The sequence below is a fragment of the Furipterus horrens genome, unplaced genomic scaffold (assembly GCF_987537825.1).
Source record: "Furipterus horrens unplaced genomic scaffold, mFurHor1.1.pri manual_scaffold_10, whole genome shotgun sequence".
Taxonomy (NCBI): domain Eukaryota; kingdom Metazoa; phylum Chordata; class Mammalia; order Chiroptera; family Furipteridae; genus Furipterus; species Furipterus horrens.
Genome location: NW_028327180.1, coordinates 81412450 through 81427663, shown reverse-complemented (window position 1 = coordinate 81427663; position 15214 = coordinate 81412450). Strand labels below are relative to the sequence as shown.

The following is a 15214-nucleotide window of genomic DNA, read 5'->3' as shown; positions in this document are numbered from 1 at the left end:
CGGTCCCTGGCCTGTCACATCACCATCCAAACAACAGTCAAGCAGCCTCGTTGTGCTGCTTCCTGGGTCTGTGACATACCTGGCTCTTTCCCCCACTGCCAGGCTAAGGCCCTGACTGGACCAAACATGTTGAAGTTAAGAAAGGTAAGGCCACCCGGTTAGCATAGTCCAGTGTGATTCTTTATAAAGTCTACAGGAAAAGGGATGTGTGACTTCTTTTCCATTCAAACCTACACAATACCAGCCTCATGGACTTGTGGTGAGTAAAAAGTAAAATAATCAATGTCCCAAGGGTTTTGTAAGATCATGGTCTGCAATACAAGCATAAGGAACAATGTCTGTTTATAAAAACACAGCTTCAGCTGGGTGCGGTTTTAGGTGTTGCCTCCAGCCAGGGAAAACAAAGCAGCCAGAGGTCAGAGGAAAACCAGACTGTTAACTTGGCGAGCTTGACATGGACAGGGGGCAATCAATAAGGTCTTCAATACAAATGTTTAAATTGTTAAAAATCTAGATTTTAATTTTATATTTGTGTAACAGAACCCCTGGGCTGCTCCGATTGAAACAGAACCCACGGGCTGTTTAGTTAGGGGCCCGACTGCCCGCCACCAGAATTATAACTCTGAATACCAGAGTTTGGTGAAAAGAAAAAGAATTGTTTATTTACACATAGTCCTGCCTCCCCCTCCCAGACCTGGCCAGTCTTAGGAAAGTCAGAAACACCGTTTCCCTACTTCCTAGGCACAGTTCAGCTTTACCAGTAGCTGCCAATCACTCAGTTCTGATTGGGGAGGTCCTTTCTGTGCTGTGGTGCCCTCCAGCTCTCAATGCAGGACCGCCTGGATTCTCAGCCTCCTTGCAAACTGCCTTCTTCCTGCAAACCGCATGGATCTCCTCTCCTTCTCAAAGCAGTCTGGCAAGAGCCTCTTCTTAAAGCCGCCTGGAGACCCCTGCTCCAAGCCAGATGGAGGGAGCCCACAAGAGCCAGAGACTGAGGGCGTGAGGACCAGAGAGAGCCTGAGAGAGAGAGCCTCCTAGAGCCAGAGCCAGCCCAAAATGTCCACCGCTGCTTCTCTTCCTCCCTGCCTCCTCTCTCCCCCCCCCCCCCCCCGCCTCCTCTCTCTCCCTGCGTCCTCTCACGCAGTGGGTGTTGCAAACAATTCTGACCATTCACAGAACCCTACCTAGGCTCTGTCTGCTTCTTCCTACCAGCCCACAGTCCAAGATCCCTCCCATCTTCCTGAGTCTTGGAAGTAAAGCGGATCTTCGCAACGATGTATCCAGCCACTAGCTCCAGGCATGCAAGGGCATCCTGAAAGCTGCTTCCTGCTCCCTATCTCCCAGCCGCAAACTCTGGGGTTTGTTTTTGGACTCCCCTGTTTCTGTAACATTTGTATTTTAAATTTCATCCTAACATTACTTAAGTGTGTCCCATTAATCACATCTCCCATTTTTAAGTATAGTGCATTGTAGAAGGAAGGTTTGTAAGAATTCTGTCTTCTGAAATTTTCACAGGGAACCATTTTATTTGTTTTTTGCCAGAATTTACTATTTTCAGATATGTTTATAACTTACCTGTATGTTGCATTCTCAAAGGTTCATTCATTAGACTCCATAAGGGTATATCCAAGAAAAGCAATGTAGTTACTTGCATTTAAAAGGAAATATATACATGAATATGTAAGAGTAGTTAAATTTTTAATTAAATACTTTTAAAGGCTAATAAAACAACATATGTGTAATTGTGTGTCTGTATGTGTGTGTGTATGTGTGTTATGTGTGTGTGTATATATATATCAAGTATTAGTTATTAAACATGCGTAAGAGTTTACAAGTCTATCATCCCATTTGTAATCCCAGCCACACAAATACACAAAACAACTGAATTGTGTGGCAGACCCAGAGCCAAGGAGTGGTTTCAGCTCCTCCTCCACTAAATTACAACATGGAGCAGCTGGGGCCTGATTGTCTGATTTCCAGGAAAGCATATCATGCAAAAAGATCCTCAGATACTTAAATCGTAAATGATTACTTAAAGCCCACTGAAAGTCTCTGAGTTTTTTTTTTCTTAAATTTTCATTGGAGATTTTCACCAAATATGCGTAGTGTTCTGATGGTAACCCTTAGCTCTGTTAGGGAAGGATAGATACCAGGACATGTCATTGGACTAAGGAAGGACTAGAGAGAACCAGTTAAAGGAGGAAAAAGTTGGGGGTCTGAATCACTATCTAGTCACATAATGAACTTAGAGAATTGTACTCGCTGATCTTTAATGAGCACACGCCAGGCACAGTGAGTACATGATGGAAATGCCTTGCTTCAGTTAACGCCCTCCCTAACTTGCTCAGGGGGGAACTCTTGTTATTTCTATGTAATAAACATGGAAAGTGGGGCATGGGGAGGCCCGCAGGGGGAGGAGCTTCCAAGTAATGAAGCTGTGGTTAGAATTCTGGACATTTGTCTCTCAACCACCTTAATGATCAATAAAATACCCAACAGGGCTAGATAAATAAGTCATAATTTGTATCCCCAAGAGGCTTGTAATTTATCTGGAAACATGCTATGTAAATACACACACAGGTTGCCTTTAACAAGCTACATGAAAGGCTGTCACACAGCTGCTTATATTGTCAAATAACTTATAGAAGCAGAAGGTGCTATGTCTGTATTAAAGAGGGCAAAGGAGTGCCACACCGACACGGTCAGAGATGGCTGTGTGGGGGAGGTGGCCATATACATCCATTATACTTCAGAGATCTTCAACGTAGATGTATCATAGGAGCTGAGCTGTGGAAGAGGGCCCGAGGTGGAATAGTCTGTGCTTTTTAACCTCATGGTGAGTTGATTCAATCAAATTGCCCTTAAAAATCCTAATTCCAGGGTCCTAGTTTTCTGCCTGGCCTCTTGCCTCATCTGAAATGGAACTGGATGTTTGATGAGGCAACCAGCGGACAGAGTTAGGGGAGTGTTATAGAACCGGGAGCCATGAAAGTATGAAGGGGACATATGGATGGGGTTTCCTAATACAGGGATCTGGGCATCTCTGAGAAACCTGAGGAAGCCATGGACAGTTCTTCCTTCTTGGAATGGGACCCAGAGTTCAAGAAAAATAGATTCTCATTGCTGGCCTGGCCCAGAATCTGACCAAAGGTTTGGGGTCACAAGGTCAGGCTTTTGGAAGCGAGGCTCCAAGAATCGTGATGCTCAGAGATTAAAGGCCTGTGCTTCTGAGTCAGAGGGCCCTAGGTTTGAGCGACGGACTTCCTTCTCACTAAGAAGATCTTCTTGGTCACATTGCCTCTAAGCCTCAGGTTCCTCATCAGAAAAATGGGGGTTAACATACCGTCCTAACAAGGTAAACGTGAATATTATAATGGGAAATTGTATATGGGGACATTATGAAAGGGAATATTATATGGGAAAATATATGTAAGGAATCCAGAGTGGGGCCTGGCTAGCGATGAGGAGGAGGAAGGGGAGAAAGGAGGGTGTCTTTCCATGTATACCTCGACCATCACTCCATGAAAGGCAACTCAGAACACGTGGCTTTTGTTCTTCCTTAGCTGCTAACTAGCTGGACAGGTTGCTTCCCCCTCTGCACCTGTTCCCTTTCTTAGCCAATTAAGGTAGTAACCTATACGGTGGACTTCCCAGGTTGTTGTGAGATTCAAATGAGATGCTCCCTATAAAAGTGCTTTTTAGACGGATGGTGTGGCATAACCACACTGTTCAATTATTAGGCGCCCCTCCTTCCCCCCCACCCCCCCTGAAGGCACTGTGAGGCTACTAGACAGCTCATTCAGGCCAAGATCACCTGTCCACTAACCTCTGCATTTTCTTTTTCTCTTTCCCCACATCTGTTTGGCTCTTCCTCGTCTGTGGCTGTTTTCTGTTTCAACTAAAAGTGGCTGCTCCTCTATCTCCAGCTTCCTCCTGCTCTTCTGCAATAGACCAGCTCCTGTCTAACTCTGAGCGTGCTGTGTAAGTCTGTCACTGTGCTGTGAATCTGTCTGTGTCTGTCCACTCACTTCTTCCTACAAAATATCCTTGGATTCTCCGTATTTTTCTGTCCTCCCCGGGACCAGGTTGAGTCCAGTGGGCACCTCACATAACGTGGAAGCATCACGGTCGTAGGCAGCAACCCCGTCAAGCCCAGAGGTCATCCTGGCCTGGATCACTATTGATCTGAAGGCTAAAGATTCATATGCTTTGGAAGCTTTATTACACCCATTAATCTTTCAGTTCTGTTTTGGGGCTTCTCCCCTGTTCTGGGAGCACAGGCCTCCCAAGTCCTCTGGGGACGCTGAATTCAGCAAGTATGATCGCGGAACTCAGAGCTTCTCTCCTCTGGGGTATCCCCAATTCATCCTGAATCTCACTTGTCTATCGGCGGTGAATTCCTTCATCTTTTTCAAACAAATGATTGTGATTAAACCTTGATTGTTGTTGTTTTGTGTTTGTTTTAAACTTTTAAAAAATCCTCACCCAAGGATACAGAGGAAGGCACTGGGGGAGGGGGAGGAGACAATCAGTTGCCTCCCGGCCAGAGATCAAACATGCAACTTAGTTGTGCCCTGACCAGGAATCGAACCTGCAACATTTTGGTGTACAGGAAGATGCTCCAACTAACTGAGCCACCTGGCCAGGGCAAGTTTTAAACAGTTTTTTTTTAAACCCTTTCATTTTGAAACACATATCTGTAGCAGAGCAGTACAGAGATAGTATGGGCATTCCATTCCCACAGCTTCCCCCAATGCTGGCATTTTACATGACCATGGAATGTTTATCAAAGCTGGAAAATTAGCATTTATCTGATACTATTAAGTGAACTACAGACTTGACTTGGATTCCCCCAGTAACAAATCTGACTTCAAGAAACATGGTTCAAAGGTATTATTTTGAATTTCTAATATTAGTTGTTCTACACAACAGTAATGCCCTTGAGAGATGTTTGAAATATTTTCCTCTGCTCTAACGGGCCCCTGTTGCTTTTGCTGTGTTGACTTTGGTTGACTTTCTTGATCCTTTTCTCACTGCACACAGCGACTGTCATTTTTTCCTGTAATCACTTCTTTCACCACTTGCATTGCGTATGTCCCTGCTAGTTCCTGGTCTCCGCGCTGCTGTGTGTGGAAGAGTCAAACTTTGGGCAGCTGTATGCAAAGCAAGTTTCAATGCTCTAAGTGAAAAACGGAGGAAGGCAGCAAGAAAAGTCCGCTTCATTGTGACAACTACTCTGATGATTCAGAGACCTTTCCAAAGAACAAACAAACAAACAAAACTGCTCAGGGCAGGTTTCTGGATAGTTAAGGTCACTAGATGTCTGAGTTTTGAATAAATCAAGTGGTGCTAGTGAATGATTCACAGAAATACATGCATACACATGCCCTTCTGATTGTTCATTTTCTCTTGATGACTCAGGTTTTCCTAAATTAATAGCTAAGGGCAAGAAGTCATAGATTGAGTTTCTTGTCCCCATATACATTCTTTCTTTGACTCCTTGAGACCTCATGTATGTGCCAGCTTCAGCTGCTGTAACAAAATACCATAGACTGGGGGCCTTAACCAACAGACACTTATTTCTCAGTTTTAGAGGCTGAGAAGTCCAAGATCAAGGTGCTGGCACATTCAGTTCCTGGCGAGAACATGCTTCCTGCCTGGCAGACAGACACCTTCTCATTGCATCTCACGTGGGATTGATGGGGAGGGTGCAAACGCTCTGGTCTCACCTCCTCTTCTTATAAGAACCCTTATATCATCAGCGTCACACTGTGTCGGACACACTCTTAGAGCACTGACAGCTCCTCATTGCTCGGGGCTCCTGCCTGCCTCTGTGCCTTTGCCTAACCTGTGTCATCCATCCAATGCCCTCCTTGCCCCCATGTCCAATGCATCAACGGTCCCACCAGCTCTATCTTCCAGATGCACCCCGAGTCTGACTACTTCTCCACATCTTTGAGCCCCCAACACCTCTGGACCCCTTGAAAATCACCTGTGACATGCAAAATAATGGCTGTCCAAAAAGATCCATACCCCAATCCCCCAAACCTGGGACTATATCACCTTAGATGGTGAAAGGGACTTTGTAGCTGTGATTAAGCTACTCATCTGAAGCAGATATTCCTGGATTACGTGGGTAAGCCCACCGCAATCACAAGCATCCTTGTCATAGAGAGGCCAGAGCGTCAGAGAGAGAAGGAGATGCGATGATGGAAGCAGAGGTCAGAGCAGTAAGGCCACAAACCAAGGAATGTGGGCAGCCTAGGAGCTGGAAAGGGCAAGGAGTAGTGTTCCCCCCTAGAGCCTCCAGAAAGACTACAGCTCTACCCAGCACCTCGATTTAGCTCATTGAGGCCCATTTTGGACTTCTGGCTTCCAGAACTGTAAAATAATACACTTGTGTTCTTTTAAGCCAATAAGTTTGCAGTAATTTGTTGCAACAGCAATAGGAAGCTAATGTACCTCTTAATTTTCTTCTGGGCTCCCATGCCAACCTCACTCCGGTCTGTGCTATACATTGCAGCTAGATTGTCCTTTCTGAACATGAAGTCCTCATGAACCCACTCTACTTACAGCCTTGGCCTGCCTCCTGCCGCTTCTAGGATGAGCACAACAGTCGTTCGCATGGGGAGCCTCCCGAGTCTTAACCTTCACCTTACACTGGCATTGCCCTGTTCTGTCCCTCAGTGCCCTCTGCCCCACACAGGGGGCCTTTGCACATGCTACCCTTTTGCTGGCTTTCGCCTTCCTGTTGCCTGGTTAACCTCTACCCACCTTTCAATTCTCATCTCCATCACTTCCTTGGTCACTGAGCTACCCTGGGCCACATCTCCTGTGACATGCTCTCACAGTGTCACCAACTGCCTCTCCTCCCTAACACTTCTCATGGCTGCACTTCTGCATCTACCTGTGGGTTCCCCATACTCCACCATGAGGTCCACAAGGACAGGGACAGTGCTGATTTTTCTAATTGCCTTAATAGCTCCAGGGCATGGCGCAGTGCCTGGACTGTGGTAGGCACTCAAACTATGGTTTTAAATAAGTAAGTGACAGAATGAATAAATGTCTAGGATCTGAACATCTCATTCCTCCCAAACATCCAGAAAACGCCCAGTGTGAGATCCTTGTTTCCAGGTATTGGGGCTCCAGCTTCCGTAAAACTCTGCCTTAGGGTTGAATCTCTTTAAATCTCTGCCCCTTATATTTTAATAATTAAAACATCTCCTCACAAGCAGCCCTGTGTGATCACTGCTGTAAGGGTGTGATATGAAATAAAGTCTAATCATTTCCTTATAATGCCAGGCTGAGCAGGAGGAGGGGGCTATTAGGATGCCACTAATTACCACGTGCAGACTGCTCTGAGTGCGAAGCTAATTTGCTCAGTGAATGAATAGTAGAATCAGGTAATTGCCAAACCTAATGTGGCTCCCGCCATGTTTGAGTAAATGAATGCAAAGAGAGGAAGAACCCAGCTGGGAGGGAGCCGCCTCCTGCCTTGCCTTTCATCTGGACTTGGCACTGTCCGGGCACACCCACACCTCTGGGGTCTTCCTTCCACCAGCGCAGCTGCAGGACTGTAAGTAAGACCCTACACCAAACAGAGACCCAACACTGCCACTCTAAACAGATGCCAGCCTCTGTGGGGGGTTATTTCTCAATCTGTAAAGTCATCTTGAAGGTTTCTTTCAGTCCTATGATCAATTGCTGAATGTACAAACATTTGTTCAACTACTAAGGAATGGATTTCTGCGCTGAATCAGCAATGAAATATTGGATTTGAGCCTCACCTTGATCATTAACTAGCAACAGTAGTGATTGACATTTATGGAGGACTTACCAGTTGGTTGGCACTATTCTAATAAACGTTTTATGGGCATGATCTCATGTAACGCCCATGACAACGCAGAACGCTGGGGATAAGCACAGAGCTCATCGGCGCCAGAGCCAGGATGTCAGCCCACACGTTCTGCCTCTAGAGTCTGTGCTCCTACCCATTCTACCCTGGGAAGGTCACATTTTCTGAACCTTGTTTTTTTTCAACAGTGATGATTCCTGCACTCACTCTATATCCAGCCCTTTGCTAAGCCCCTTAAAGATGTTAATTTTACTGCCACAACAAAGTTGTGAGGACCCTAGAACTAATCTGTTTGACCGGGTCACACAACTAGACAATGGTAGGGTCAGAGTTTAATGCTGTTCTGTTCACCTGCAGTAACGTGTACTTTCTTCTCCCCGTTATTGCTCCAATTGGAGATGTGTAGGTCCCCATGAAGATGGCCCATGGACTGCTTGGGGGCTCATACACCCCAGTTAGAGAAATGCTGCATAAAGTCAGCCACTGTCACTGCAACATCGAGGGGGGAACCTGAATGCACATGTGACCTGAATTCACAAGATGATGTGGATTTATAAGGTGGCCTACCAAAGGGAAAATACCAAATTAAAACTGTACCTCATACTGCAGTGCAGCCCCATTTCATGGGGTGTTAAGTTCAAAGCCCTTTCTTGAAGACCTGCATTTAAGTCATTAACAGAGCCACTGATGGGGCAGGAGCAGTGGGCAGGAGTCTGCCTCTGGTCCTGGCCCGGCTCTGCCACTCACTTACCATGGGGCCCAAATACTCAACTGCCGCCAGCCTCACTTCCTCCTCCTTGTAATCCGTCTTACTGCCTGGCCTGGCCTGGCCTGCAGAGCAACTTCTAAAGGAGTCATGAGTGAAAAAATCAATTAGCTCTGCTTTAATATGCCAGCTTGCTAAGCAAGGACTGGCAACTTTGGTCAGGGAACAAGAGAACAACATCCAGTAGTCTTTTATGTCTTTCAGGTTTTACCATAAAGGAAATAAAGGAGAAAAATATTTTTCAACAATAAACTGCTGTACATATATCATCATCATCATTATTACACACTGACAACTAAATGAGATGTTGAGGGAAAGAAACACATAGAGTAATTTTAGCTTCGGTAGATAGAGATGCTACTCTGTGCCAGGCCCTGTGCTAATGTTTGCATACATGGCACCGTTTAATCCAGACACCGGCACTGTGAGGCAGGCATCCTCACCCTCAGTTACAGACGCGGAAAGGGAGGCAGAGGGATAGGAAGTAACTTACTCAATATCTCAAAGCCGATACGTGGTAGAGCCTGGTTTGGGAACTCGGTCTAGATCAAGGTTTCTCAGTCCTGGCACTATGGACATATGGGGCCAGATAATTCCTTGTTGTGGGAGACTGTGCTGAGTTTCAGACAATGTTTAGCAGCCTCCCTGGTACCCATAAGATGCCAAGAGCACTGCCCCTACCGTGACAACCAGAAATGCCTGCTCAGTGCGGCTGTTGAGACTCACTTTTCTAAGTTCACACCTGGTCCATGCCTATGTGGGAACCAGGTAAGTGTATGGGGGTCATCAGAGAGGCCTGGTATGATTGGCTGTATCTTCACATATTACCTATATTCCCTTGTCATTTTAACTGAAAAATGAACTTAATACTATCTCATAGGGCTGCTGTGAGGTTAAATAAGGTTAATGCATGGAGAGGGCTTAGTACAGTCCCTGATACATAGCAACCAATCAATACAAGTCAGCAATTATTTATTATAATTCAAAGCAAAGCATTAATGTAATTCATGACAAACCATCAAATTGGTTGTCAACATACAAAGTCTAATAACTAACTGGCGTGTGTGAGTGTGAGTGTGAGTGTGCGTGTGTGTGTGTGTGTGTGTGTGTTACTGAATGGGTTTAACATTGGCCTCAGGGGAGTGAGTGGCAGTGGGGCCCCTGAAGTCTCTAGAAATTTCATAACAATGACGGCCAGATACTGAAATCTGGGTTACTGATGACAAGACCCGCTTGCAACTGAGACTGATCTAAATGCAATTAACATATTGAGTGCAACTGTGTGATCCTGCAGAAAAATAATAAACGCTTGTCAAGTAATCAGTTTTACTGTGATGCTTAGAGTCAGCTTGCTGTTTGGTTCATCTAATGGGTTTACAGATCCAAATATCACCCAAAGGAATCAAAGGAACAAATGCAGTGGCATTGTCTTTCAGGCTCTGAGTGGCTTAGTGACCTCAGTCAGCACTTTGAGGTTGCTGAACCCAGAACCGTCCCTGGTGGAGGTATGTGGGTACAGCTTGAGGTGGAACATAGGGTCCATTTTTGTAACATGAGAACCCCAGGCTTTGCAGGGAGGAAAGAAATCTGGGTTCTAGTCTCAGCTCTGCCACTCACTGTCTGAGTAACCCTGGGCCTGTTATTTCCTCCAGGCCTTCAGTTCCTCAGCTTTAAAGTGAGCTATTTGGAAGCATTTCTTTGGACTTCGCTTTGGTGAAGTGCCCGTTCCCACCATACTCAGCCCCGCCACACCGTGCTCTCAGAAGCCTGCAGTAGAAAGGAGGTCAGGGTTGGTGCGAGTGCTCTGTTTGGTGCACTTGACAGATGCCTGTTGAGCTCTCACGCTTTTGGTCCTTCCTCCTAGGTACACAGTTCTGCACAGTAGACATCACCAAGAACTGGAGAAACTGCCCATACACAGAGACCCAGAGTCCCTGGAATCCTGCTTCTGATTGAGGACGTGGCTCACAACTAAGCCGTTCATTCCCATCCGTGTCTGCATGAACAGGACACCCTGGCACCTCTCCTGACCCTCATCACCCCCAGGGAGGCACGACGCAGTGGGGCCGAGGGCCCAGGGCAGGTACGTGGAGCACCGCGTGGGACAGGACTGGAGGCCAGAGCCCGGAGATCGCAGAGTGGAGAAGGGACTTCAAGCATCATCAGGTCCAGCCTCCCACCCCATGCAGGAGTAGCACCCTCCCACGGCACCTCTGGAAGGTAGTCTGTCTCTGCTTGCACACCCCCAGAGATAGAGGTTCGGGTACCTGCATTTTTCCTAATGCAGTTCCTTCTGTTGCGGGGAAGCTCTCATCAGAGGAGGTTCTTTCTTTTGTTGGCGCACAAGTCTGTCACTGCTCCATTGAGGGCATGTGGTTGGCGACCTCTTCCTCTTCAGAACTCTTAGATCTCAGAAGACAGTGATCTGCCACCCACTCACCCTTTTAATTCTTCCTAAACTAAACAGCTTCAGTTTTCTCTCCATTCTGGCCATCTGCTTCTGGACATGCTTTGGTGTCGGAATTAACCAAGGCTCTTTTTACAAAATTAGGTTGATATCAAAGCCAAGAGGGCTGTCCAGAAGCACCAAAGTCCTGACAAGAGAAGCGGCAATGTATTTTGGTTTATAGACATGAACATTTTTCTTGTCTTTTATTTTTTATTTTAAATTATGTATTGACTCTGGAAACTGTTTTGGTGTTGGTTTCAGATCCGTCACCAAAAGGCATCTTTATAGCTGGTGTGCTGTGCGCATCTGTTTAAAGGTGAAGTCTTCCCATTGGCATATTGGCTTTGCGGTCATTTTAAATGAACCTTGACTCATTTCCCCTCCATGGCCATGCAAAAGGAACCTGCACCTTTACCAAGGATGTCAGTTGAGAATGGTTCTAGAACTTGGATTTGGGGAGCAACACTGAGTCGCTCTGGTCACACATTTTAGGGGCTTTCAGGGCCCCGTGCTGAGTCAGCGCCTCGTCTCAGCTGGGGCAATTTGCTCCTGCAGACAGAGACAGAGCCTCGGACCAACTTACTTTCTAGGAAGACTCATTGGGCCCTGTCAAGGAAGCTGCTGGGCTGCCAGTTTTCTACATCTTTCACCAGCATCTCCCCTTGTCCAGGCTCCTGACGAGATGCCTCCCTAGTGTCAAAGTTACCACACAATTCCTCCTCTTGGGGTGAATTATGCCACCAGCTTGAGGCTCAGAGGACTCTCTTTCGGTTACTGATCAAAGCCCCCTTGAAAGGATTGACCGTTGGCCCTTACAAGAGCCCTGGGAGCAGACAGTATGGGTGGTGGTGGGGTGCATTTGGGAGACACCCCTCAAGGCAAAGATGTGCTGCAAGTTTCTAACCTCACCATCTCCCCTTGTCCTTCCACTTGGTCTGTTGACCCTGCTTTCTTTTCTGAGTAATCTCAGTGGCCAGAGTTGCCCCTCATCACCTATTTCGTCCGTGAAGGCAGAACCCGCCATCTCTTCCTCTTCTCTCTGTCCCGACGTGATAAGAAGGATGGTCAGACTCTACGTAGGACTAGGGTGACCAACCACCCTGATTTTAACACTGGAAGTCCCACATCCCAACGACCCATTAGTCTCAGGAAACTGGGCTGCCTGGTTACCCCCCTGATGGGACCCTCCCCGTGCTAAGGACTAATAAGCCTCCTCATGCTTGCTTTCCTTTCTTCACTTTTTTTATGGAAAAGGCAGAGGTGAGTGCATTTGGGGGTCCACATGCTGCCTGGATGTGGTTTCTGTTCTGGAATCACAAAGCACTTCTTTGGGAAGGACTAAGACAGAGATCATAAGAACCAGATCACAGTGAGAAGGAAGAGGTTCAGTGCTTTGAGGCACCTGGTAAACTTTAATGCCCCCGAAGTTGATAGGATCTGCTGTTAACTACATATGTGCGTACACACACACGTAAATACAGTAGGAGTCCTTCCCTCTGAAATGCTGCTTGTCCCAGGAGCTTAGCAAGCGTTATATAAAATCTTGTTTCTCAGTGGCAAGTTTGCCATCTTACAGGGCAGCTCGGATGCACAGGGACCCACAGATTACAATATAGGTAGGAAAATGAGATCTTACCATATTTCACCAGTCCCTATCTTCTGGACTCTCTGGACACACTTCTGTGGGCCAGTCCATGAGCGAGGTCTGTAGAGGTCACAACCACCCCAGACCAGGGAAAGGACAGCCATGGTGGGTCATTGTCAAGAAGATGCTCTCTTTGGCAGAGAGGGTCATCAGCAGACTTGACTGTCCCTTTGGACCAGGGATGGGATGATGTGGTGATGCTTCAAAGGCCCATATTGGTGGTTCCCAAGACGGGACCAGATTTGTTCCATCTGGACAACTGCTGGCCTGGCAGTACTTCAGTTTCTGGCTTCTGGGAATCCAGGTAACAGAGCACATGTGGGGAAGACTCAGCAGAGGGAGACTTGGAGCTTATCCAAGGAAGGAAGACCTTGATCTGGCCCTCTTCTCTGAGAAGGTCACCATTTCCCAGGCAGTGTGCAGGGTCAAGAAGACATGCTCCCTGGCGGAGGGGCAGAGGGGCCTTGACCATCACTGGGATGACAGATGCTGCCACCAGACTGCCCCATGCCTGGGATAAAGGGGGTTCACTGTGCGTCTTCTCACCTTGACTCTCCAGCCTGCAGGCTGTCCCAGCAGCAGCCCAGAAGCCCCCTGTCCAGCTCACAGTCAGCAGCTAGAAAACAAGAGATAAAGACCAACTTCTTCAACTGGCACCCAAGTATGCGTTTGTAGAAAAACTGAGATTTCACATCACCTCACCAACATGTCCTCTTCATGCTGCTAACTTGCTGTTTCCTGAGAAAATTACTGTCTAGCTGGGGTGGGGGGGTGGGTATTGGGTGGATGAGGGAGGGATCCAGGGAGGGACCAGAAGAGGCTGTAATTAAATTGCCTTGAATATTGTGTTCAGAACAACAGCAACGTCATCTTGGTGCTGTGCTGTCTGCCTGCCCATTTTTCTCTTTAGTGTTGTATCTCTGTTTCTTAAAAGATCAGTGTGGTTTTACTCTTTTTCTCTACTGCTCAGCTTTGCTTGGCCAGAATCCTTCCCTTAACAGCTAATCGAGGAGGGAGAACAAGGCAAATGCACTGACCTCTCCTGGCCATAATTTGCCGTCTCTTTCCTCCAGCCTAGAAAACCAAGGCTGAATATTTGGTTTGAATTTAAACGAATCAGGGGTGGAGGTGAAGGCCTGAGCGTGGGACAGGGCGTCACCTTGGGCACTCGCCTCCTTCATCTCGTCCACAAAATGGAGAAAAATCCCAGAGCTGGTAGGGCTGTTGTGAGTTTTCCCACATGCTTTCTCTGAGGGCCACCATTAGGATTTTTACCAAATATGTGCCCCGCTGGTACTGTGATTTATGTAATATTTTTCTTTAAGTCAATTCAAGTTTTCACTCACATAAATTTATTTTAGGAGGACACATTGTGTTGGTACCCAAAAGGGAAAATTAGTATTACTTGCCATAAATAGAAAGCAGCCGTGGAGATACACAGCAACAAGGCCAGGCCGTACCGTTCTGAAGAGAAGCCAGCTCTCGGAGTGTGCCCAAGCTCCCAGGGTGAAAAGTGAGACAAGTGGGTGCTGGAGAGCTGAGTGGGTGTCAGAGAGCTGGCCAGGCACCCACCTCTGGTGCAGGACTCTTTAGCAAGGAAGGGTTGAGAGAGAACTTGCCAGAGATGAAGTTCCAAACTGTACCAGTTAATGCGATATCATTGCAAGTTGTATTCCACACTTTTTGGAAACACAGAGGGAAGTGAAACTTATCTTTTAACTACTATTATATTTGATTTCTCTTTCCCTTTTTCAGCTCACCATGAACAATTCTTGGTTTAGTAGTAATAATAATAATGTCGCAATCAGAAGTGAGGCTAACAGTCACTGAGCTCCTTTCTGCTGGCACTGCGGTAAATGCTTTACATGGATTCATTTATTTAATCCCAATTAAACTCCACAATGTAAATACCAAAATCACCCCTGCTTCAGACGCACAAACCCTGGCTGAGAGATCTGCTGGCCAAGGACACAGACCTGGAAAGTGTGGAATTGACTGTGACCCCTGGCAGTCTCATGCTCCAGTCCACAGCCCTGTTCATTGTTGGGCTTTTAATTTATTCCACATTCACGTCAGACCCAATGCTGGGAGGCAGCAGCAAACAAGCCAGGTGTGGTCGTCTCCCTCATCTCACGTCGCCTGAGCATCGTCTCCCTTCTGCATCAGCTTGGGATCCAGAGAGCAATTGGGGGATGCCGGGTCCCGGGGGGAACGCTGCCTCTCCCTTGTTCTGTTGCTTTCCTCTGCACCCGACTGCTGTCTATTTCCACCTTCAAACAATGGAGAGAGATGGGTAGATTACTGATCAGCAGGAAAGGCCCTTCCGCATGGATCTTTCACAGCCTTTTCAGTATGTAGGAGCCTGAAGTCATGAGTAACCAGCTGTGAACCATGAGAATCAGACGTGTGAGCCAAAGGAGAGCTAATGCTTCTATATTTCAGACTGTTACTGGGACTGCTGGTCCCCAGTGGGAGGCACTTTGACATCCCACTTTTTAG

General features: G+C 46.9%; 1 protein-coding gene across 1 annotated transcript in view; it reads left to right on the top strand.

Annotated features, from left to right (window-relative positions):
- Positions 1-10703, top strand: part of HTR4 (5-hydroxytryptamine receptor 4) — a 137863-nt gene extending 127160 nt beyond the window's left edge. The window contains exon 7 of the mRNA XM_090288361.1: positions 10486-10703. Within this exon, the coding sequence (XP_090144487.1) occupies positions 10486-10573 (88 nt within the window). The 3' untranslated portion in view covers positions 10574-10703. The remainder of the gene's footprint in view (positions 1-10485) is intronic.
- Positions 10704-15214: the final 4511 nt, after the last annotated feature.